The sequence below is a fragment of the Peromyscus maniculatus genome, chromosome 22 (assembly GCF_049852395.1).
Source record: "Peromyscus maniculatus bairdii isolate BWxNUB_F1_BW_parent chromosome 22, HU_Pman_BW_mat_3.1, whole genome shotgun sequence".
In the NCBI taxonomy this organism is placed as follows: Eukaryota; Metazoa; Chordata; class Mammalia; order Rodentia; family Cricetidae; genus Peromyscus; species Peromyscus maniculatus.
This window is the reverse complement of record NC_134873.1, coordinates 7,800,814-7,827,130: the sequence shown is the minus strand read 5'-3', so window position 1 is coordinate 7,827,130 and position 26,317 is coordinate 7,800,814. Positions and strand designations below refer to the sequence as shown.

The 26,317-nt window shown below is 39.8% G+C and overlaps 1 protein-coding gene across 2 annotated transcripts; it reads right to left on the bottom strand.

Annotated features, from left to right (window-relative positions):
* Positions 1-449: 449 nt before the first annotated feature.
* Positions 450-19,499, bottom strand: LOC143270305 (uncharacterized). 2 transcript variants are annotated; one of them, XM_076559733.1, is made up of 4 exons: positions 19,358-19,499; positions 15,371-15,497; positions 15,108-15,168; positions 450-3,634 (listed from the first exon to the last, which is right to left on the bottom strand). In XM_076559733.1, exons 1-4 carry the CDS (start codon positions 19,358-19,360, stop codon positions 1,690-1,692), a joined length of 2,136 nt encoding a protein of 711 aa, XP_076415848.1. In that variant the 5' UTR covers positions 19,361-19,499; the 3' UTR covers positions 450-1,689. The 2 variants fall into 2 exon arrangements, with proteins under 2 accessions (XP_076415848.1, XP_076415849.1); XM_076559734.1 differs by lacking the exons at positions 15,108-15,168; positions 19,358-19,499 and having other exon boundaries at positions 15,371-15,498.
* Between the last annotated feature and the right edge of the window lie 6,818 nt (positions 19,500-26,317).

Below are 26,317 nucleotides of genomic sequence, written 5' to 3'. Positions count from 1 at the left end.
ACCATGGTCTTGGTAGTGTATATCTATCTCTTCATAAGCAATGCCTCACACTGCATTTGTGGCCCTAGCCCACATGAGACTCTGAAGACACTTCGACCTCAAAGAGGATTGAATCCTGAGCCTCTTCCCATCCTTCCATGCTGAAATGCTGGCATTCCATTTTAAGAAAGGTTATGGAATATAATTCAACTCTAGAAATATTCTGATCTTGTCAAGCACCTCTGGCTACTACCTGTGAGCCCCAGGACACACAGGTAGTCCACTCTGTGCTCTGGTTTGTTCACTCCCTAGTCCAGCCCTGTTCTCCTGGTACTTAGGAAGCCGAGGCCAAGGGGCAGCATTCAAAGGCTACAGTGAGTTCTAGGCCAGTCTAGGCAACTGAGAGAGATTCCATCTCAACACACACACACACACACACACACACACACACACACACACACACACACGAGTTTATTTTAACAAAAGTTTATGTTTGCAGTTTTGGTTAGGTTTTGAGGCAGGTTCTCAGTGTAGACCTGTATATGAAAAACTCAGTTATATCAATGTTTTCATATCAAATGGTGGTCACTGGATAGAATACTTGCTGAGCACACAAAAGACCTCTGCATACACAGGGCATAGAAGTAAAGCCTATCATCCCAGTAACTGGAGGTGGAAGCAGAAAGATCTGAAGTTCAAGGTCAGCCTCAACTTCATCAGCCTGTTTTAAAAAACAAACAAGCAAACAAAAATTCAACGGTTAACAAAAAAATGTCAGTGCTCAGTGTTCATCATGGCATGAATCAGCAGGTAAATGTGCTTGTTACCAAGACTGATGATGGACCTGGTGTGGTCCTCAGAACCCACATGGTAGAAAGGAAGAACTGGTTTACACAGGCTGACATCTGGTTTCAAAGTATATTGTTCATGTGGACTCACAAAGGTAACAATAATAAAATGAATCTTAAAAGAAATAAAAAGGGATGAGAAATTGTTTAGCAGTTTACCACCTGGCGTGGTCTGCACAGTGACCATTGCTGTTCGACAAAGTTCCAGCATTTCCTGATTGCCGATCTTTATTCTCCAGCATCATTTTTATTTCAATTTTAATAATTCTCAATATATGTTATGGAGTTTCCTTATGCCTTTTACTGTGGGAAATGTATTTTGCTGGCTACACTGGAGGATGGGAACATATACATAGGCAAGGTACTCTCTTTAAACAAAATTCTTGGAAAAGTCCCACCACCATGGAATCACACAATGTGATTACTATTCCTACTCCCAAACAAGAAGCCCCATTATGTTCCCCTGATTATACCAAAAATAGAACTTAAAGATTTATTAACTGGATACCCCATGTTCCAAGGATGAAAGCAACTATGAAGGGAAACAATGGGCTCACATCCAGAAAGGAATGAAGATACTTGCTGAATTTATCACTTTTTGCCCCAGGAAAAATGCTGCAATGATGATGATGGCTGCTTTTATCCTGGAATCATTGAGTCTGTTTTTAACCTGCTTGAGTTAAACTAAGAGTCAGTTATAGAGCATAAAATGTGTAGTGGTTTTTCAATGAAGCAGCTGCCATATTGCTTCATGCTCAGATCATGGCAGTCTCCTTCCTCTACTGATGCTTGATCTATTCTTAGGGACCTGAACCCATATGAAACTGGACTCCAGGCAAGTAACTCTTGTAGAAAACACAATTCAGTTTCCAGCACCCACATGGCAGCTTACATTTAAAATTACCACATTGATTACATTCATATGGTACTGTCCATTATGAATTCTTTCATGACTTAGAAGGCTACTCTTCTGTACCAAGGCTTTGCTATATTGACTACATTCATAAGGTTTCTCTCCTATATGAATTATTTTATGACTTCGAAGAGAATTCTTCTGTGCAAAGCCTACACCACATTGGACACATTTATACGGTTCGTTTCCAGTATGATATTTTTCATGATTGTGAAGACGGCTCTTCACTGCAAAGGCTTTACCACATTGGTTACACTTATACGGTTTCTCTCCAGTATGCAGTCTTTTATGGGCGAGAAGATAACTCTTCTGTGTAAAGGCTTTACCACATTGATTACATTCATAGGGTTTCTCTCCAGTATGAATTCTTTCATGTAATTGAAGACCATTCTTTTGTGCAAAGGTTTTACCACATAGATTACATTTAAATGGCTTCTCTCCAGTATGAATTCTTTCATGACATAGAAGGTTATTCTTCTGTCCAAAGGCTTTACCACATTGATTACATTCATAGGGTTTCTTCCCAGTATGAATTCTTTCATGTTTGAGAAGATAACTCTTCTGTGCAAAGGCTTTACCACACTGGTTACATTCATAGAGTTTCTCTCCAGTATGAATTCTTTCATGACTTTCAAGATGACTCTTCCGTGCAAAGGTTTTACCACATTGATCACATTGAAATGGTTTCTCTCCAGTATGAATTCTTTCATGACTTCGAAGATTACTCTTTTGTGTAAATGTTTTACCACATTCATTACACTCATAGAGTTTCTTTCCAGTATGAATTCGTTCATGACTGTGAAGACTATTCTTTCTCATAAAGGCTTTAACACATTGATTATATAAACAGGGTTTTTCTCTTGTATGAAATCTTTCATGACCGTTAAGATTTCTCATCTCTGCAAAGGCTTTACTACATTGATTATATTCATATGGTTTCACTCCAGTATGAATTCTTTCATGACTTTCAAGATGACTCTTCCGTGCAAAGGTTTTACCACATTGATTACATTGAAATGGTTTCTCTCCAGTATGAATTCTTTCATGACTTCGAAGATTCCTCTTTTGTGTAAATGTTTTACCACATTGATTACATTGAAATGGTTTCTCTCCAGTATGAATTCTTTCATGACTTCGAAGATTCCTCTTTTGTGTATATGTTTTACCACATTCATTACACTCATAGAGTTTCTTCCCAGTATGAATTCTTTCATGACTTTGAAGATTACTCATCTTTACAAAGGCTTTACCACATTGATTACATTCATAGCATTTCTCTGGAGTTTGAATTCTCTGTACTTGATGCTGAAGACTGTCACATGCAAAGGCTTTATTCCTTTGATTATACTCATAGGGTTTTCCTTCCAAATGAGATTTTTGGTGTTTTTCTAAAGAGCAATCAGATATAAAGGGTTTATCATGTTGATTACATTCATAGAGAGCCTCTTCATTATTGGTTCTTTGGTGTGTTTGACGATGCCTGTTAAGCCTAAAGCATTTAGTAGATGACTCACATTTATTATTTTCTCTTCCCACATGAGATTTTTCATATCTTTCAAGAGAACTTGAAGAACTCAGGGCCTGACCACACGGATTGCATTTATAACATTTTCTTATACTGTGAGCCACACTACATATGCACAGTGAACCAGCAGAGACAGATGAATTTCCATATTCCTGGATATCATAAGGTTTTTCTCCAATGAGAGTTTGTTGGTGAATTCCCATTGAAGTTGGAAAACCAAGTAATTGTAAACTTGTATCACAGTCATGTCTTCTCATACTGGGGACTACCACATATCTTCCATTTGTTCTGAGAGTGCCAGAAGTACAATGCTTCTTTCCAAACCCATTATGCTCCCATGGATTGTATCCAGAGTGACAGATGACACACCTGGGAAAGGAAGATAAAAAATAAAGGGTTTTCACATTGCATTCCCATAGTCGAATATTTTGTGTGTTATACAGATGTGGAATAGAGATTCGTGTTTCTACACCAAGACAACCTCCAGGTCTCTCATACAGTGCTTCTCTCACTAAACTATGCTAAATCACTCACTACAAGTATATGAGCAACACTAGCTTTAATACCAAAGGTTTGCTTACAAAAGGTCTTAGCCATACACTAATGCCCTCATCAATGATATGATAATTGGAAGGCATGATGGTAATTGGTTGGACAGTTCAACAACATGCCTCTTACATGGCTATGATTGAAACTGTGACATCTACTATGGCATTGTTTCCTTGTCTTGTCCTTAAAGGAATGCTTTAAAAACAGTTATCAGCTACCTGATATTGGAGTATATGGTGTTGTGACAATTTAATAATCCTCACAAAGCTATGCCTATTTCCACAGTTGCTTTACATTAAAAGTTCAGGACACATTAACATTTTTTCAAACTGTTTGAAATCTCCTGCTCAAGCAGTCCCATTGCAGAAAGCCCGCCATCCGTGGTTCCTCCCCGAGAGATGTCTGGGATCATGCCTACCAGCTATTTAAGACCCAGTCCATACATCTGCCATGGGTGCTCTCATGATCTGTCTCCTGCTTTCCTGAGAGGTACCTGAGAGTGCTCTCCTTTGCGCTGCCCTGTTTCTAAATCTGGGTTTATTAATTCAGTTTGCTTTGGCTTATTGCATCGGTGACAGAGGATCCCGGCAACCAGGGATTGTATACTTATCTTTGGTGAACTGGCCAGGGTGAGTAGTCCTTCCACAACCATGTGGTGTGGCTGTGGAAGGCCATTGATTCTCTCTCCCCATTTCCACTTTTACCACACGAATGAACAGCTCAGTAAGCCTCCCATTCCCAAACAAAAATGTCTTAAGAAGTCCGGAACCGGTAGACAGGCACGGCAGCATCAACAAGCAGAGTCAGGTAGGCCCACGGCAGCGACAGCAGAGACATACAGGCGTGGCGGCAGCCCGCAAAAGCAGATAGGTCTGGCGGAAGTGGCAGCAGCGGCAACGGCAACAGGCAGAGGCTGGTAAGCCCAGCGGCAGCAGCGGCCGGCCGGGACATACAGGCCCAGTGGCAGCCAGGAAAGACATACAGGCCTGGCGGCGGCCCGTACATGTAGACAAGCCCGCAATAGAAGACACAATAGAGAAAATAGATTTGTCAGTCAAAGAAAACACTAAAGACAAAAAAGTCGTAATACAAAACATCCAGGAAATTTGGGACACCATGAAAAGACCAAACCTAAGAATAATAGGGATAGAAGAAGGAGAAGAATACAAACTCAAAGGCATAGAAAATATATTCAACAAAATCATAGAAGAAAACTTTCCTAACCTAAAGAAAGAAATACCTATGAAGATACAAGAAGCTTACAGAACATCGAATAGGCTGGATCCAAAGAAAAAGTCCCCTCCCCACATAATAATCAAAACATTAAACACACAGAACAAAGAAAAAATATTAAGAGCCGCAAAGTAAAAACACCAAGTAACATATAAAGGCAAACCCATCAGAATAACACCAGACTTCTCAATGGAGACTATGAAAGCTAGAAGATCATGGACAAATCTTATGCAGACACTAAGAGACCATGGATGCCAACCCAGACTATTATACCCAGCAAAACTCTCAATCACCATAGGCGGAGTAAACAAAAAATTCCAGGACAAAACCGGATTTAATCAATACCTGTCCAGAAACCCAGCCCTACAGAAAGCACTAGAAGGGAAAATCCAACCCAAAGAAGCTAAACACATCCATGAAAAATCAAGCAATAGATAATCCCACAACAACATCCACCAAAGAAGGAAAACACAACACAACCACAAAAAATAACATGAATTAAACAATCACTGGTCATTAATATCCATCAATATCAATGGTCTCAACTCACCTATAAAAACACACAAGCTAACAGAATGGATAAGAAAACAGGACCCATCCATCTGCTGCATACAACAAACACAACTTAACTTAAAAGACAGACACTACCTCCAAGTAAAGGGCTGGGAAAAGGCTTTCCAAGCAAATGGACCTAAGAAACAAGATGGTGTAGCTATCCTAATATCTAATAAAATAGACTTCAAACTAAAATCAATCAAAAGAGATCAGGATGGACATTACATATTTATCATGGGAAAAATCTACCAAGATGAAGTCTCAATTCTAAACATTTATGCTCCAAATACAAAAGCACCCACATTCTTAAAAGAAACACTACTAAAGTTTAAAATGTACATCAAACCCCACACATTAGTAGTGGGAGATTTTAACACACCACTCTCACCAAAAGACAGATCTACCAGACTGAAACTTAACAAAGAAATAAAGGACCTAACAGATGTTATGACTCAAATGGACCTAATAGATATCTACAGAATATTCCATCCTAACACAAAAGAATATACCTTCTAATCAGCACCCCATGGAACCTTCTTAAAAATTGACCACATGCGGATGAGTAATGCCTGAAGGTACAGATTTCTTTAAATGAATGTTTTCTTCTTGATTCTAGTTTTCTGTGTCCTATAGGAAACTGCAGTAAGCTCACTGAATATTGTATTAAAGTGCTTACCCCAGTTAGTATTAACTATCAACTTGAAACCCAAAAATTTAGTCTCAACTAAATGACTTTATGGAGTTGCTCTGTATTTCAGAGAGGGATTTTCTTGATTGTTAATTGATATGGGAGGGTCTATCCCACAGTATGTAGCACAATTCATTGGGCTGATAATCCAACACGTATAAGAAAGCTAGCTAACTATGAGCTAGCAAGTGAGGCAGCAAATGGTGTTCCTTCAGGTTAATGTGTTTCAAGTTCCCCTTTGAGCTCCTGACCTGTCTTCCCTCAGTGAAAGAATATAACCTAGAATATGAAGTAAATCCTCCACCCACAAGTTGCATTTGATTGGAGTGTTTAATCAAAGGAACAGGAAGCAAGCTAGAATATGGTCTAAATCTTAAAAATCTTATTGAAAATATAACACAAATAGAATGCATGCACACAAAATGGGAAAAGATGAAGCTAGATAAAATCTCCAGCATGGCTAGGGGAGAAAATCATACCTCACTGTGTAGCTATTGGCTGTTAATGGCTACTAGAAGAAGTAGAATCTGTTTCCTTCAAGGCATTCCTTGAACTCTCATTCATGTGCCAGTAAAAGTTCCTGTACTCATGGACTATAAGCAGCACTAAATGAACTCAGGGGGTTTTAAACAAAAACGACCATGAAACCGGGATTTGAAAATGATGGTAGGTGATAGCATGCTTGATGGAGAGGGAACAGAGGATGCATTTTATCAGCACGTTATACACATGTATGACATTCTCAAACAAAAAAAAATAAAAGCAAATGAAATTCTTTGGAAAAAAAAATTGACCACATGCTTGGACACAAAACAAATCTCAACAGATACAAAAAAATTGGAATAACCTCCTATATGTTATCAGACCACCATGCCTTAAAGTTAGACCTCAACAACAACAAAAATTATAGAAAACCCACAAACTCATGGAAACTGAATAATGCCCACCAGAAACATCAATGGGTCAAGGAAGAAATAAAGAAAGAAATTAAAGAGTTCCTAGAATTCAATGAAAATGAAAGTACAACATATCCAAACTTATGGGACACTATGAAAGCAGTGCTAAGAGGAAAATTCATAGCTCTAAATGCACACATAAAGAAGATGGAGCAATCCCATACCAATGAATTAACAGCACAACTGAAAGCTCTAGAACAAAAAGAAACAAACTCACCCAGGAGAAATAGACGCCAGGAAATAATCAAATTGAGGGCTGAAATTAACAAAATAGAAAACAAGAGAACAATACAAAAAAAAAAAAAAGCAATGAAACAAAGACTTGGTTCTTTGAAAAATTCAACAAGATAGACAAACCCCTAGCCAAATTAACCAAAAGGCAAAGAGAGAGCACCCAAATTCACAAAATCAGAAATGAAAAGGGAGACATAACAACAGACAATGAGGAAATCCAGAGAATCATCAGATCATACTTCAAAAACCTGTATTCCACAAAAATGGAAAACCAGGAAGAAATGGACAATTATCTGGATAAATACCACATACCAAAATTAAATCAAGACCAGATAAACCATTTAAATAGACCAATAACCCCTAAAGAAATAGAAACAGTCATCAAAAGTCTCCCAAACAAAAAAAGGCCAGGACCAGATGGTTTCAGTGCAGAATTCTACCAGACTTTCAAAGAAGAACTAATACCAATCCTCTACAAAGTGTTCCATACAATAGAAACAGAAGGAATATTACCAAACTCTTTTTATGAGGCTACAATTACCCTGATACCCAAACCACACAAAGATGCAACAAAGAAAGAGAACTACAGACCAATCTCCCTTATGAACATTGATGCAAAAATACTCAACAAAATATTGGCAAACCGAATCCAAGAATACATCAAAACAATCATCCATCACGACCAAGTAGGATTCATCCCAGGGATGCAAGGATGGTTCAACATATGAAAATCAATCAATGTAATACACCATATAAACAAACTGAAAGAAAAAAAACACATGATCATCTCCTTAGATGCTGAAAAAGCCTTTGACAAAATCCAACACCCCTTCATGATAAAGGTCTTAGAAATATCAGGAATACAAGGAACATTTCTAAACATAATAAAAGCAATTTATAGCAAGCCAACAGCAAACATCAAATTAAATGGAGAGAAACTCAAAGCGATACCACTAAATTCAGGAACAAGACAACGCTGTCCACTCTCCCCATATTTATTCAATATAGTACTAGAAGTTCTAGCTAGAGCAGTAAGATAACAAAAGGAGATCAAGGGGATACAAATTGGCAAGGAAGAAGTCAAACTTTCACTATTTGCAGATGATATGGTAGTATACATAAATGACCCCAAAAACTCTATCAGGGAACTCCTACAGCTGATAAACTCCTTCAGTAAAGTGGCAGGATACAAGATCAACTCAAAAAAATCAGTAGCCCTCCTATACACAAATGATAAAAGGGCTGAGAAAGAAGTCAGAGAAACATCACCCTTTACAATAGCCACAAATAATATAAAATACCTTGGGATAACACTAACTAAACAAGTGAAGGACCTTTTTGATAAGAACTTTAAATCTCTAAAGAAAGAAATTGAAGAAGATATCAGAAAATGGAAGGATCTCCCATGCTCATGGATAGGTAGGATTAACATAGTAAAAATGGCAATCTTACCAAAAGCAATCTACAGATTCAATGCAATCCCCATCAAAATCCCAACACAATTCTTCACAGACTTGGAAAGAAAAATACTCAACTTCATATGGAAAAACAAAAGACCCAGGATAGCAAAAAGAATCCTAGACGATAAAGCAACCCTTGGAGGCATCACCATCCCTGACCTCAAACTCTACTATAGAGCTATAGTAATAAAAACAGCTTGGTACTGGTATGAAAACCGACATACGGACCAATGGAATCGAATTGAAGGCCCTGACATTAATCCATACACATATGAACACCTGGTTTTTGACAAAGGAGCCAAAACTATACAATGGAAAAAATAAAGTATCTTCAACAAATGGTGCTGGCATAACTGGATCTCAATATGAAAAGATTACAAATAGATCCATATCTGTCACCATGCACAAAACTCAAGTCCAAGTGGATCAAAGACCTGAACATAAATCCAGTTACACTAAACTTAATAGAAAAGAAAGTAGGAAGCACTCTTGAACGCATTGGCACTGGAGACCATTTCCTAAATAAAACACCAACAGCACAGACCCTGAGCACAACAATTAATAAATGGGACCTCACAAAATTGAGAAGCTTTTGCAGGGCAAAAGACACAGTCAATAAGACAAAAAGACAGCCAACAGAATGGAAAAAGATCTTCACCAACCCCACATCTGACAGAGGATTGATCTCCACAGTATATAAAGAACTCAAGAAACTAGACATCAAAATACTGAATATTCCAATTAAAAAAATGGGCTAAAGGGCTAAACAGAGAATTCACAAAACAAGAATCACAAATGGCTGAAAGACATTTAAAGAAATGCTCAACATCCTTAATCATCAGAGAAATCCAAATCAAAATGACTCTGAGATACCTTACACCTGTCAGAATGGTTACGATCAAAAACATCAATGATAATAAATGTTGGAGAGGATGTGGAGCAAAGGGAACACTCCTCCAATGTTGGTGGAATGTAAACTTAGATACATGCTCAGCTATGTTCACAGCAGCACTATTTGTAATAGGCAGAACCTCGAAACAACAGAGATGCCCGTCAATGGAAGAATGGATGAAAAAAAATGTGGTACATATACACAATGGAGTACTACTTAGCAGGGGATAACAATGAAAGCATGAAATTTGCAGGCAAACAGATGGAACTAAAAAAATCATCCTGAGTGAGGTAACCCAAACCCAGAAAGACAGTCATGATATGTACTCACTCATAAGTGGATTCTAGATATAAAATAAAGAACAATCAGAACACACACACACACACACACACACACACACACACAAAAAAAAAAAAAAAATGGCGCACAACTTTAATCCCAGCACTCGGGAGGCAGAGACAGGCGGATATCTGTGAGTTCGAGGCCAGCCTGGGCTACCAAGTGAGCTCCAGGAAAGGCGCAAAGCTACACAGAGAAACCCTGTCTCGAAAAAACCAAAAAAAAAAAAAAAAAAAAAAACTCCACAAAGACTGGATCTCAAAATTCCAGCCCCTAGAGCAACTTATCTGGTTCAGTAACCCCTTGTTTTCCTGGTTTTAGGAAGCCCTTATCCGTCATCTAATTGTGCTATATTTTATTTGATGCTTGCCCTTTGCCTTATTCAGTTCCTCCAGGAGCAGAACACCGCTATGGCGAAAACCACCACCAATCAGGTTCACTACCAAGCCCCAGACCCATCCAATGAAGACAACAGGCTCTTCAAGGCTTAGGATGACACTTCTCCATTATAAAATAAAACAGAGGGAGATGTTGGGAGGCCCCACTGGTCAGAAGTTGCAGTCTACCATAGCTTAGCAGCTCTCCTCGGGCTCAAAACAATATGGAGGACTCTCTAACCCCCAGTGGGAGCTTCCTGATCTCTACCTAACCTTATCTGAAGGATGCCTCTAGGCCTGGATGCCTGACTTATCTCAAGAATGACACTTGACACAGTTCCCTGCAAATGCTCTTCCCCTGCTGCCCAGCTGGTAATTAAGTAGCAGGCTCTAGCTATTTTCATGGGGCTGTGCTGCTACTAACCCAGCTATGTGGTAGGAGTGTGCCACCTAATGCAAATTAGATTTGCCCCAGATACCACCCCAATCCTATATATCTCCTGTACTCTGGAATAAAGTTGAGGTAACTCAATGAAAAAAAAAAAAAAAAAAAAAAAGAGGTCTGGGACCTCTTCCAACCTGAAGACTGCCTACTGAGTCACTGCAGTGCCAGGTGACTCCACCTTGTTTCAAGGTAGAGACAGTCATTGCCTTTGGAATTCCCCTGTGTGACACAGATTTCACCACAGAGTCCACCCCACACACAGCTCCCAGATGCGATTTGTGTACCTGCCCTCACAACCACATCCCCAGCAAATGGCTTGTGAGTAAGTATTTGCTAAGTCCAATTTCTGTCCCCAGAACCTCTGGGGTTGGCTCCTCCAAATTGGGCCTGCAAGAATACTGCCCCCATTCCTCTCTCTTCCCTGTTACTCTGCATCTTGTTCCCAGTGTACAGTGTGGCCACACTGTGATTCTAATGCTCCCATTCCTTTCCCTCCCCAACTCTGTTTGTCTCTCTGCCTCTCTCCTTCCTGAAATATGATGTGGTCACACTGGGATTCTCCCTGAAATACATCCATTCTCTCTGTTCCTGTCTGCTCTCACACCCTGAACTACTGCATAAATGTCTCCAGCCTGTTTGTCTGTCTGTTTCCTCACTCCCTCTTTCCCTCCCACCAGAGATGCTGCCACCACCACCACACTACCACTACTACCACCACAAACCTCCACCACCTCCACCACCACAGCCACCACCACGCTGCAGCCCAGGGGGTTCCCTGTTCCCATACTCCCCACTGCTAAAATTCTGCCTGCCCACTCCACCCTTAAACCTATTCTCCTTCAGTACAACACTCTGCTACACCTTCTTCCCTCCTAAAAATCTCTTTTTTCAAAATTCTCAACTTGCTGCTCTGACTTACTCAACTGGGCAGCATGTGCTGCTACTCTGTTTTTCAGTTTCCCTCTGCAGTGCCTTCTTTGGGATCCGGGTCTCAGGCTGCCCGAACTGCTAGGATCCTTATTTTAAAAAAATTGTTTTTGTTAATGATGCTGTTTACTTTTTTTATTTTATTTTATTTTTTTTCCAGACAGGGTTTCTCTGTGTAGCTTTGCGCCTTTCCTGGAACTTGCTTTGGAGACCAGGCTGGCCTCGAACTCATGGAGATCCGCCTGCCTCTGCCTCCCAAGTGCTGGGATTAAAGGTGTGCACCACCACCGCCCGGCTATGCTGTTTACTTTTTATGGGTGGTGGAATTGTGTGAATGGTGTGGCCACACATATGTGTTTCTGATTAGTTTTGAATGCCTGTGTTTACGTGTCCTGAATGTGTCTTGCTAATTGGGTATGTTTTAAAATCTGTAAGGCTTGTGATTCCAGATGGAAACTGTTTTGGAGAACATCACCAGTCACCATTTTTTTTTTTTTTTTTTTTTTTTTTTTTGGTTTTTCGAGACAGGGTTTCTCTGCGTAGCTTTGTGCCTTTCCTGGAGCTCACTTGGTAGCCCAGGCTGGCCTCGAACTCACAGAGATCCGCCTGGCTCTGCCTCCCGAGTGCTGGGATTAAAGGCGTGAGCCACCACCGCCCGGCATCACCAGTCACCATTTTGATTGAGGTTAAAGAAATACTTCACCACCATCTTTAATAAGGGTAACCACTTGGATTGGCCCCATCAAGGAGACATTAGGTCTCAAATAATTTGGTTTAGGATATATTTCTGTTTGATAATTTCTGTCCTGTCCTAAAAAAAAGGTTTATTAAACAGGATTTAAAACAATGCTTGTTTTGACCATTGATATTGAAATATAAATTGTTAGCAATGTTAAAACTTGCTATAGCCTGATATCTTAGGATCACCAATGAAAACTACAGACTGAATCTTCTGGCTTTTACTAACATTGGTAAACTGTAACTAATTGGGTAAACTGTATGTTTAGACTTAACCAACATATGCCCTCAAAGTTAAACCTAAACAACATTTCTCTAATTTAGATATACCTATCAGATTTTCCCCCATTCTCGAACATGCTCAGAAAACTGAGAATATAGCATTTAATATAAAAGCTTTTTAGGAGAGACAGGCCTACGCCTGGAAGCATACTGTATCTTCTCTAAGAAGATGGACGGCCACAGAAGAACTTCCACCTGGAGGCTTGCCTCGAAAGTAACAAAGCCAGCCACACAGTGAAAAGCTGCTTTACACCATTAACTGCTGCTGAGATCATGTCCAGACTGTGAATAAGTGGAGCAAAGGGGTAACAATTGTGCCACTCTGCCAAGTCAGGTAGGCCTATCTCCCCAAATTTCTACTCCACAAAGAATCTGTCAGATCCTCTGAGCTTGGCATCTGAACAAGTGCTACCTCTGGGACTTGTCCCCCAGTGACCATAGAGAGACTTGGGACTGCCTGGGTAACTGGAAAGCTGGCTTACTCCTTCTCATTTACTTATCCTTCTCAGATCTGATGGTGTTTGATGACCAGGGTACCAAGAGATTTGCCAGTTTAACAACACAACCAACCCCAAACCTAAAAGCAACTTAGTAGCTCATTAGTATGTTTCCTAGTAAAAATACATACAGGTGTACCTCATTCACAGACTCCATGGTACAGGATAAACTATTTTCAGATATAACTTCAGAGGTTCAAAGTGTTAGCTTTGATATATGCAGTTTTGAAAAACTGATAAAGCATTGATTACAATCAGTTTTCAGGGATCCTTAAATTTCTGTGGATTTTACTGGCCCAGCTTTTAGAGCTAGGTTAGCACTAGAGAGGATATAGAACCCTGCAGACATGTTCAACTCCCTCCTCCACACACACAACCTCCTTTGTTCAGTGAATTTAGACTTAAAAATATTCATGCCTTTTAACCGAAATCCATAGCTTTTTATTTATTATGACACCAATATGTAAGTCTGTTCCAGTAATTTTATAGACACCTGAAGCTTCCTGAAAAAAGGGCTTGGCTACTTTGTAAAGAAGTCTGGCCTGATGGAAAATAATAACAGTTTCTAGAGCCTATTTTTGACCCCACCCATTTTTGAGCATATTCTGTAGGTTCACTCCTCCTGCCTGGGCCAAGGCCAAACCCCCAGGGATCCTACAGATACACCCGCTCCTGCAACAGCTCTGAGGATGCCAACCAACAACCAAGGATGCCAACTGGACAAATACTAACAGGTGGATTTCACCCACATGCCTGCTCATAAAAAGGCTCCATATCTCTTAACTCTTATTGACACATTTACAGGATGGATGCTCTCCCAACCTCCAGAAAAACAGCAGATACATGGCTCCAGTACTCCTGGAATACATCATCCCTAGATTTAACATGCCATCTCCCCAAGAGCCTGGGACTTCACTGCTGGTCCACCTCTACAGGCACATTGGGCACCTACCCAGCAACTCAAACCTTGTTTTCCAAGATGTCCCAATTAAGGGCATATCTGCCCAGATGCCTCACTCATTCACCCTTGACTCTTCTGTACAACCAGGACACTTCTCAGTTCCATTCTTTCCATCATTCTTCCTACTACCAATGGCTATCCCTGTTCATAAGGCCAGTGATAAAAAGCTATTCTTTTTTTCTCCTAGCAACCCGCATTCTCCGCCTCCTCAAGGACAGATGCCTGAGGCCTCCTGGATGGCAGCTATCCAAATGCATCACCACCCATACCCCTGCTGAGCATGGGTCCACCTGACTTGAACCTTCCCCCTCCCCACATGGTCCCATGCTAGCAGGAAGTAGACAGACCGGAACCTGCTCCCATATATGCCCAAAATAAATTGGGATGTTTACAATTTGCACCTGATGTGGCCTCATTGCAGAAAGCCCACCATTAATGGCTCCTCCCCCAGAGATGTCTGGGACTATGCCCATCCTTACTGGCTATTTAAAATCTGGCCCATAGAGCTGCCATGGGTGCTCTGCTCTCTGTCTCCTGACATCCTAAGAGCCCCTGGAGTGCTCTGCTTTGCTGTGCTCTGTTTATTAAATCTGGATTTATTAATTTGGTTTGATTTGACTTATTGTATCAGTCATGCAGCGACCCACCAACCAGGAATCCAGTACTTATCGGAGACATACATATATATCAGCTTGCACATGAAAATTACCTGCCATGTCTTGTAGAATTTGGATAATGTTCTTCAATATTGTGGTCTTCCCATTTGTACCCTAAAATACAGCACCAGAAAATGTGATATATTACTGGAAATTACGAACAATTGAAATTACTGTCTTTCATGAACTTTTGAACAATGCCTGATTTATTCACCATTATTTTCTTCTTTAACATTCAAAATTATAGGAGAGCACCAATCTCCAAGAAAGGCTTCTTCCCTTACGTTAAAAACTGACAGAAAGCTCACATTCTTACCTACAATAGTGAGGTTCCAGTAGGTTTCCAGCATCACATCTTTGTAGAGACTCTTCTGGGAAGGATCCAGCAAAGCCCACTCTTCATGAGTGAAGTTCACATGCACATCCTCATAGGTCACTGCATCCTAAAGTAACCCATATATGTATATAAAGAAATGGTGAGACTGACTGCATTGCAAATGTACACTTCATTGAGAATATATTTACATAATTCCATGTGCTTGATACATTCTCTGACATGGGTGAGTAAATATCAAGTGCAGTCACCAACTCATTTTGCAAGAAAACATCAAGAGAGAATGACACCTTCCATTCCACTGTCCACAGAATAGATTACGGCACAGCAGGAGAAATGCCTAGGAATATATACAGAGAGACATGCAAACAGAGTAACACTATCAAGTATACATCAGCAGAACTTTATCAAAATTATTAACTTCAAGAAAGGATAGACAATAAGGGTGGGTGGTGCACAACTCTAATGCCAACTCTCGGGAGTCAGAGACAGGTGAAATTGGTGATTTCTGAGCCTGCCTGGTCCATGTAGAGATTGCAAGGACAGCCAAAGGTACATAGGGAGACCCTGTCTCTAACAAAAAAAAAACAAAAAAACAAAACAAAAAAAAAAAACAAGCAAACAAACAAAAAAAACAAAAACAAAAAACAGAAAGCACTCAGGCCTCACTGAAAATTTCTCACCAGAAGTTAAACATTCATGCCAGTTCTATATTTGTCTATTGAACTGTAAGGCTAATAATTCCCAGGAAGCAATGCATTTTTATTCAGTTGCTGTCTGACAGATCAATGAGTTCTCAAGAACATTAGTAAAGTAAATGCTGATCCTAAAACAGTAAAACAAACACAAAAAGGGTGGTAGTATATACAGATGGGTCAACAGATAAGACCACACATTTGAAAACAATACAAAAGTGTAAAAATATACACAAAGGTAGGGATGATATTAAACAACAACAATTCAGTGATTCAGCAGATCACTATTAATTTCATGAATGAATGCATTCTTGCTCTGAAAAATGATACCAATGCCAAAGTTCAAAAGTCATGACATAGGTAAAATTCAGCACAAGAGTAAATGCCTGACATGTACAAAAACCTGATTCACTGCCAAAAATATAAAGATAAAAATATCAGGCAAGAAATATGGATTGGCAAGGAAAAGCAATTGCTTCTACTTTACATTACATTATTTCAGAATGAAGTCTGTTCTGTTGCTGATGGCATGCCTACATGAGAAGGAAGGGGGCTGCTCACTTTCAACAAAACAAAGAAATGTGGTGAGACTATATTCCTCAGGAAAGGATCCTCCTCCTAAGAAGTCACCAATTATGAATCTAAGTCACAATTGTGATTGTAAGTCACCAGTGAAGGCTCACACCAAAGACAAATGCTCAAAGTCAGCACACTACCTGGAAGATTTTTCATTTAACCCTCAACATTTTGACACAGGTCATGACAGGTTCACAGTCAAATCACAATGCGAAATGCATTTAGTCTGATTTCAAAGATCCACATATTATGTGATAGTCCAATACTATTTGAATATACACACATAAAAAGGGCTGTTTAAATGCTCTTTGTAAGGCAGAACTGTTAAAGGAGCTGTATCTGGTTTTGTGTTCTTTTTTGTTTGTTTTGTTTTGTTTTGACTATTTTTTTCAGCTTTCTCAGGCTGTATGTGGAAATTGTATTCACCACGTATACACACCAAATGTACCAGGCATTTTTAGGGGGACAGCAGCAAGCTCCCAAACCATGGTATAGAGACTTATTACTAGTTTTGAATGCTTGGCCTAGCTGAGGTTCACCTCTGGCTAGCTCTTTCAACTTAAATTAACCTGTTTCTCTTTATCTGCCTTACTCCCCCGGGCTTTGTACCTTTCATTCTTTCTGTAAATCTTTCCTCTGTTTCCAGGTCTGCCTGGGGGCCACCAGGCTCCTGGCCCTGGGTGTGTCCCTCTCTTTCCCCCTCATTCTCTCCTTTCTTCCTCCCTCTCTTTCTTCTGGAGCATAGATTCTGCTCCTGCTTATTCTCTCTGCCCACCAGCCCTGTGTATCCCTCTTTTGCCCAGGTATTGGCCATTCAGCTTTTTATTAGACCACTCAAGTGCCTTCGGCAGGCAAAGTGAAACAGCAACACATCTCTTCATAATTAAACAAACGCAGGATAAACAAATGTAACACATCCTTGCATCATTAAACAAATGCAGCAGATACAAATATAACACCTTCACATGAGATAACATTCCACATCATAAACAAAAGTAACAAATCTTTGTCCAGTTAAGATAATATTCCACAGCACATTATTCTTTCATTTCTCCTGACTTGATTTCCCAGGGCATGTGGAGAATACAGACATAATATAACAAAGTACTACATAACCTGTCTTACTGACTCTTCCCTTGCTATGAAGCACTATGACCAAGGCAACTCTTTTTGTTTGTTTGTTTGTTTTTGTTTTTCCAGACAGGGTTTCTCTATGTAACAGACCTGGCTGTCCTAGGAATTCACTCTGCAGACCAGGCAGGCCTCAGACTCACAGATCTGCCTGCCTCTGCATCTCAAGGGCTGGGATTAATAGCAAGCAACACTACTACTGATTTAAACATTTTAACAAATTAAACCCAAAAGACTTCAGTCCAGCAAACATGGAGAGTCACAAATCTGTCTGATCACAGCCCAGACCAGACTCAATTAGGAGAAAATGGGGCCAAGCAACATCTTTTGTTTGGGGACTGAGGAGAAGGTGAAAGACCTGGATGATAACAACTGGCTTCAACTGTTACAATCAGTTGGTGAAACTCATCAATGGATTCAGCTGTCTCTGGTTGGGGTCATGGAATTCTTTCCTCTGTTCCCTACCTGCATGGGGCCTACCTGCATAGACACAAGGAACATCTCCTCCCACATACATGCAAACCTAATTAAAAGAGTCTTTTTAAGGAAAGTGTGTAACCACACACTTTTAATCATGGAGACTGGGGGACCCCACTGGGAACTGTGCCTAATGCAAGATGGGCTTCCTTAGCAGGGGGCAGGTCTAACCTTGAGTAGAAAGCAACCATGTGTCTATCATGTCACTATAATATAATGACAATGCAGAATTGGAGTTAAAGATACAGCAAAAGTTCAATTAAAGTCTAACAATTTATACTACAAAGTAAATTGCATGAGAAACAAAAATAACATGAGAAAATGTCATCAGGAATGAAAAATTGAACAACACACGACTGAATAAATACTACATAAATACTGTGACACCATCTGACTTCTAACTTTGATTGAAATTGCAATAAAGACTGCAATGAACTGGGTGGTGGTGGGGGCACACACCTTTAAACGAAGCACTTGGTTTTTGAGGCCAGCCTGGTCTACAGAGTGAGTTCCAGGACAGCCTGGGCTACATAGAGAAAACCTATGTGGGGCGGGTGATCTGTACTGTCTGGGAAAGAATAAAGAGATCAACAGAACATGAAAGCAAAGTTAGAAATAAAAACACAATAAATATACATTCAATTTAATGCAGATGTGTTAATGACACAGACTTTACGCCTGCACAGAATTAACTGCAGACGGATCTACACATGAATGTTCAATGCTAAGTGCAGAACTCCTAGAAGACAGCAGAGTGACCAGAGCTCTGCAAGTTAGCAAATCTGCCTTCCCTGGCCACAGTTTTACTGAAAGAAATGAAAAAATTATTACCACGATCAATATGCCTCGCATGGTGACTAGGGTATTTCCTCACAAAGGCTCACTCTCCCCCATGCTCTGAGAGGCGCAAACCCCAGCGATAAATCACTCAGAGGTTCCGCTTCTGCCTGGGAGTTGCAGAGACCTCTGGACACCAAAGGGAATCACTCCACACACCGCATCCTGACGCCATGTCCACAGCCCCAGGGCGGGGGACCCCACTCCGGCTCCCGTGGCTTCTCCTCACATGGGGCGGTGGACCCTCACTCACCATGGCGGATTCCGTGCTCACCCGCTCTCCTCCTGGCTCCCAGCAGGCAGTCACAGCCCAGCACACAGAACAGGAGATCCACCTTTAACCACCCAGCCACAGACTAAGCTGCCGATGGGACCGGAAGAGCCCTCCCCATTCTGATTGGCAGTCCATCTGGAGGTCCTGATTGGTTACTCAGACCTGCGTAATCTAAACAGCTCCCTTAGGGGCAGTGCTGTGAAGTGAGGGAGCCCAATGATTGGTAGCCCTGGCTTTCACCCCAGGCACAGATCTGCCCCAGATCTGCAGAGATTGACATTCATGCAGAACTTGGGGCTGGACTGCAAAGTCTTCCCTGAACTATTCCTGCCCTCAGGAGGACTCTTTTCTGGGGAATTAGGTTTTGCTATGAACTGAGAAGGGACAAAGGAAATCTGCCACTTTCTGGACTAGCAATACCTCAGGCGTGCTGTAGAAAACGTGCTATGATTTTCATTTTTGTAAAAAAAAAAAAATCATGATTTAAAAAAAAAAACACCTATATACTAATATGCACTCTCTTAAACTGTTATTCTGTAGAAAAGGCCCATCAATATAAATACAGGATTTAGAGAAGTAAACCCTACAGGATCAGAGTGAGCTTTTTACTTATACCTATATTTACTAGAGAGCATCAACATTCTAATGACTAAATTATATATAATTTATTTAATTAATAATAAATATATAAATTTATATTTTTAATTATTTAAATAATAAATATATGTTATTGCCCATTTGACATAGGATTTTATGTGGTGATATTGTGTCCGCCAATATATTGTGCACCCTAATAAACTTATCTGGGTTCAGGAAACAGAACAGCCACTAGATAGACATAGAGGCCAGAAAATGAGAGCACACACCCCTTTAACCCTAGCCTTTCAGAGGCAGAAGTCCATCCAGATCTCTGTGAGTTCAAAGCCACACTGGAAAGAGCCAGGCATCTTGACACATGCCTTTAAACCAAGGAAATGATGGCAGGAAGCAAAAAGGTATTTAAGGCATGAAGAGGGGGAACAAGAGTCTTTTTTAAGTCTTTTAGCTTTTAGCAGCAGTTCAACTGAGATGCATTCCCATGAGGACTCAGAAGCTTTCAGTCTGAGGAAATAAGATCACTGAGGATTTGGCAAGGTGAGGTTGGATGTGGCTTGTTCTATTTCTCTGATCTTTCTGCGTTCACCCCAATAGCTTAGCTCCGGCTTTGTTTTTAGTTATAAGACCTTTTAAGATTCATGTAACAGTCTACAGATTTGTTTTCTCTTACTTCTGCATCATTAGTGAAAATAAGTAAAGCAAATTAAGAATACTTATTTTTACATCATGCTTCTATTGTTTCTTTTTCTTCATGAGGGTCTCACTCTGCAGCCCTCACTGGACAGGAACTTGATCTGCTGACCAGACTGGCTTAAGAATCATAAGGAAAAGCTTGCCTCTGCTGTAGAGTGCTAAGATTAAAGGTCTGCTCAACTCTGCATGACTTCTAGTAATTCTCCACAGTTACCAATGAAATAAACAGCAGCTGTTAAGATTCAGCCTCAGATCCTGTCAGTCTGCTTCCCTCACCAACTCCACACGTCCACTTTTGGACCTGAACCTCGACAGTGCTGGACTCTGGCAATAAAGTCCCTGTTAAAGAGTTTTTAGAAAGGGGAGAGAGAATTTTCTGCTGGACAAATGTGGTGGTATTGTGTTCCCTAAAATATTGTGCACCCTAATAAACTTATCTGGGATCAGAGACAGAACAGCCACAATATTAAACATAGAGGATAGGCAGTGGTAGCACACACCTTTAATCCTAGCATTCAGAGGCAGAAATCCATCTGTTCAAGGATACAGACAAGCATGGTTACTCACACCTTTAATCCCAGAAAGCGAGCCTTTAATCCCAGGGAGTGATGGTAGAAAGGAAAGATATATAAGACATGAAGACCAGAAACTAGAAGCATTTGGCTGGTTAAGCTTTCAGGCTTTCAAGCAGAGCAGTTCTGCTGAGAGCCATTCGGATATGAGGACACAGAGGCTTCCAGTGTGAGGAAACAAGCTTAGCTGAGAAGTTGGCCAGGTGAGGTTAGTTGTGGCTTGTTCTGTCTCTCTGATCTTCCAGTGTTCACCCCAATACCTGCCTCAGGTCTGATTTTATTAATAAGAGCTTTGAAGATTCATGCTACATCTGGTGCCTAACGTTTGTGGTACATTCGTGAATGACAAGAGTATATGTCTGGAGTCCATTTCACATGTGAGAGGTGGATCGAAGTAGATGACCTGAAGCTTACAAGACTTTTTTAAGTTTATATAAAGAGGCACACATTTTAGATATGTTAGCATAGCTACTATTTGTAATCTGTACTCATATCTACATTCTAGGAAGAGCAGTAGACTCATGCTCTTTTGTCATGGTAAAAGCTTGGGGACCCAAAAATGATTCTGGGTTAAAAGCATGAACACTATTTAAGGTGATCTCAGAGAGGACAGAAACATTCTGGGGAGCAGAAGGGCAATAACTCACTTGAACTTGATTTTAAATATGAAAAAAAGCAGGGCCTCTTCTCTCTATCGAGAAGACTGGATGCATATAGATTATTCTGGTGTTTTAGCTCAATAAGAAGAACTTTTAAGTCTGTACCTCAAAAACAACCAAATGGAATTTAAAATCTTGAGGGTGTGACTCTGACAATAGAAGCAAAGCTTTGCTAGAGCTACACTAATAGCTTATCAGAACTGCATTGATTAATAAAACTTTGAGCTTGAAGTCTTAACATAAATGTAGCATGATGAGAGACAGGATTTTGAAGTATTATTCATTCTTTTTATATCCCTTAAATCAATATCTTATCACAATTTTAACTTTGACATCCTCACACCTTACATAAACTTGCATTTACACAACTCAAAACCCCTTTTCTTGGACCTTAAAACATTTTAAAGATCCTCAAAACTTAAGCTTTAAATGTTACACTTTTTTCTATCCAAATATTCACAATGAGACAGAGGTCATTGTTACACAATTATCCTTTTAAAAAAATAGTAAAAAGTTATACTGAAGTATGTTTTGTGAGTTTCTCTCCTTTGGAGTCTGATAACAGGGTAAATGATGACTAGACTCATTAGTAACTCCAGGAAAGTGAGGCATGTGGGCATATTTTTATATATGAAGAGAACTGGAAGGCAGCTGAAGTCTTGAGAAAGCAGCTGGGTGCTTGCAGCTGATAAAGCTACCTAGTCAATATCCTCAGAGATTTGAGAAGGATACATTATAACTGGAAATATAATCTAAATGGTCTATGTATCAAATAAAATGAGAGTGACCCTTTACCTATACAGGTTACCATAATCTGCAGTGTAGTCAAAAGATTTCTCCAGTCCCGCCTAGCCTGCGGTCCCACAGCCACTTATAAAATAATTACTCAGAGGCTTCCATTAATTACCAACTGTATGGCCATGACCTATGACTCAATTTTTTGCTAGCTAGCTCTTATACCTGAACTCAGCCCATTTCTATTAATCTATATGTTTCCACTGTTCCATGGCTTTTCCTGTATGCCATTACATGCTGCTCCCTGGACAGCAGGATGGCTCCTCTGCCTCTGCCTTTCTTCCTCCTGTCTCTACTGAATTTCCTGCCTGCCTCTAAGCTGCTTTGCTATAGGCCAAACAGCTTTATTTATCAACCAATCAGAGCAACACATATTCACAGCATACAGAAAGATATCCCACAGCACTGTAGTAGTCTCCACAGTTTCAGTGGGGACAGTCGTTTTAGGTCTTCAGCTGTCATACAAGACAGCATAGGTGTAGCAAGAGCCCACAAATGTATATATCTCAATTTATTAAGGGGTGCAATGGGAATACAGACTCACTAATACAAAGCAAGGTAGACACACTTTTGATCTGCTGCTGATCCAGATGCCAATCTCCTCAAGTCGGATGGGGACCAACTGCAAGCCATTCTCCACCACCTGACCCAGTCTTGATGAACCAAGAATATGAATGACAACTCTCCCTCAGCTCTTAAGGGGTCACATATGCAGACAAAGCCACAGCCTAGAGCTTCTTCCCCAAAGCCATTGGCTAAATGGAATGAATTCCCACAATACATAGAAAGATGAAGATAAAGTCTCAATTCTGAATATTTATGCCCCAAACATATGTAAAAGAAACATTACTAAAGCTTAAACCACATATAAAACCCCACACATTAATAGTGGGAGACCTCAACACCCAACTTTCACAACTGGACAGATCTCCCAAAATGAAACTTAACAGAGAAATCAAGAGCTTAACTAATGTTATAACTCAAATGGACTTAATTGCTATCTACAGAACATTCCATCCTAACAAAAAAGAATATACCTTCTTCTCAGCACCCCAGGGAACCTTCTCAAAAATCGACTACATACTTAGCCACAAAGCAGATCTCAACAGATACAAAACAATTGGAAAAAACTCCTGCGTTCTATCAGACCACCATGGTTTAAAGTTATATTTCATCAAAAACAAAAACTACAGAAAACCTACAATCTCATGGAAAGTGAATCATGCTGAACTGAATCACCAATGGATTAAGGAAGAAAGAAAGAAAGAAAGAAATTAAAGACTTCCTAGAGATCAATGAAAATGAAGACACCACATACCCAAACTTATGGGAAACTACGCAAGCAGTGCTAAGAGGGAAATTCATAGCACTAAATGCCCACATTAAAAATAATTGGAGAAATGTCACACTATTGACTTAAGAGCACACCTGAAAGCTCTAGAACAAGAAGAAGCAAAGTCTCCCAGGAAGAATAGATGCCAGGAAATCATCTAATTGAGACCTGAAATCAATTAAATAGAAACAAAGAGAATACAAAGAATCAATGGAACAAAGAGTTGGTTCTTTGAGAAAATCAACAAGATAGTCAAGCCCTTATCCAAACGAACCAAAAGACAGACTGAGAGAGTATCCAAATTAACAAAATCAGATATGAAAAGGGAGACATAACAACAGACAATGAAGAAATCCAGAGAATCATCAGGTCATATTTCAAAAACCTCTCCTCCACAACACTGGAAAATCTAAAAGAAATGGACAATTTAACCTAAGTTAAATCAAGACCAGATAAACTATTTAAATAGTCCAATAACCCCTAAGGAAATAGATCAGTCATTAAAAGTCTCCCAACAAAAAAAGCCAAGGACCAGATGATCTCAGCACATAATTCTATGAGATCTTCAAAGGAGAGTTAATACCAATAGTCTTTAAGTTGTTCCACATAATAGAAACAGAAGGAACATTTCCCAACTCCTTCTATGAGGCTACAATTACCCTGATTCCTAAACCAAACAAGGATACAACAAAGAAAGAGAACTACACACCAATCTCCCTCATGAACATTGATGCAAAAATACTCAATAAAATACTGGCAAACAGACTCCAAGAACACATCAAAACAATTACCCACCATGATCAAGTAGGAATGCAAGGGTGGTTCAACATACAAATGTCCACCAATGTAATACACCAAAAAAAAAAAAAGAAAAAAGAAAAAAAACCTCAAAGGAAAAAAAAACATGATCATTTCACTAGATGCAAAAAAAGGCGTTTGACAAAATCTAACACCCCTTCATGATAATAAAGGTCTTGGAATGATCAGGAATACAGGGAACATACCTAAAGATAATAAAGGCAATTTACAGCAAGCCAACAGCCAACATCAAATTAAATGGAGAAAAACTCAAAGTGATTCCACTAAAATCAGGAACGAGGCAAGACTGTCCATTCTCCCCATACTCATTCAATATAGTACTTGAAGTTCTAGCCAGAGCAATAAGACAACATAAGGAGATCAAAGGCATACAAACTGGAAAGAAAGAACTCAAGCTTTCCCTATTTGCAGATGACATGATAGTTTACTTGAGTGACCCCAAATATTCAACCAAGGAACTGATACAGCTTATAAAGACCTTCAGCAACATGGCGGGATACAAAATTAATTCAAAAAAATCATAGCCCTCCTATATACAATTGACAAACAGGCTGAAAAGGAAATCAGAGATACATCACCTTTTACAATAGCCACAAATGATATAAAATACCTTGAGGGAACACTAACCAAGCAAGAGAAGGACCTATATGACAAGAACTTTAAGTCCCTGAAAATATAAATTGAAGAAGTCAGAAAATGGAAAGATCTCCCATGCTCATGGACAGGCACGATTAACATAGTAAAATGGCAATCTTACCAAAAGCAATCTACAGATTCAATGCAATCCCCATCAAAATACCAACACAATTCTTCACAGACATATGGAAAAAAAATTCTTCACCTTCATATGGGAAAAAAAAAAACCAAAAAACAGGATTGCCAAAAGAATCCTAAATGATAAAACAACCTTTGGAGGCATCACGATCCCTGACCTCAAGCTCTACTATAGAGCTACAGTAATAAAAACAGCTTGATCCTGGCAGAAAAAAAAAAGATGTGTGGACCAATAGAATTGAAGACCCTGACATTAATCCGCACACCTATGAACATATAATTTTTGACAAAGAAGCCAAAACTATACAATGGTGAAAAGAAAGCATCTTCAACAAATGGTGCTGGCATAACTGGATGTCAACTTGTACAAGGCTGCAAATAGATCCATATCTGTCACCGTGCACAAAACTTAAGTCCAAGTGGATCAAAGATATCAACAGAAATCCAGCTACTCTGAACCTCATAGTAGAGAAAGTAGGAAGTAGTCTTGAAGGCATTGGCATAGGAGATCACTTCCTAAATATAACACCACAAGCACAGACACTGAGAGAAATAATCAAACAATGGGACCTCTTGAAACTCAGAAGCTTTTGTAGAGCAAAGGACATGGTCAACAAGGCAAAGCGATAGCCTACAGAATGGGAAAAGGTTTTCACCAACCCCACATCTGACAGAGGACTGATATCCAGAATATATA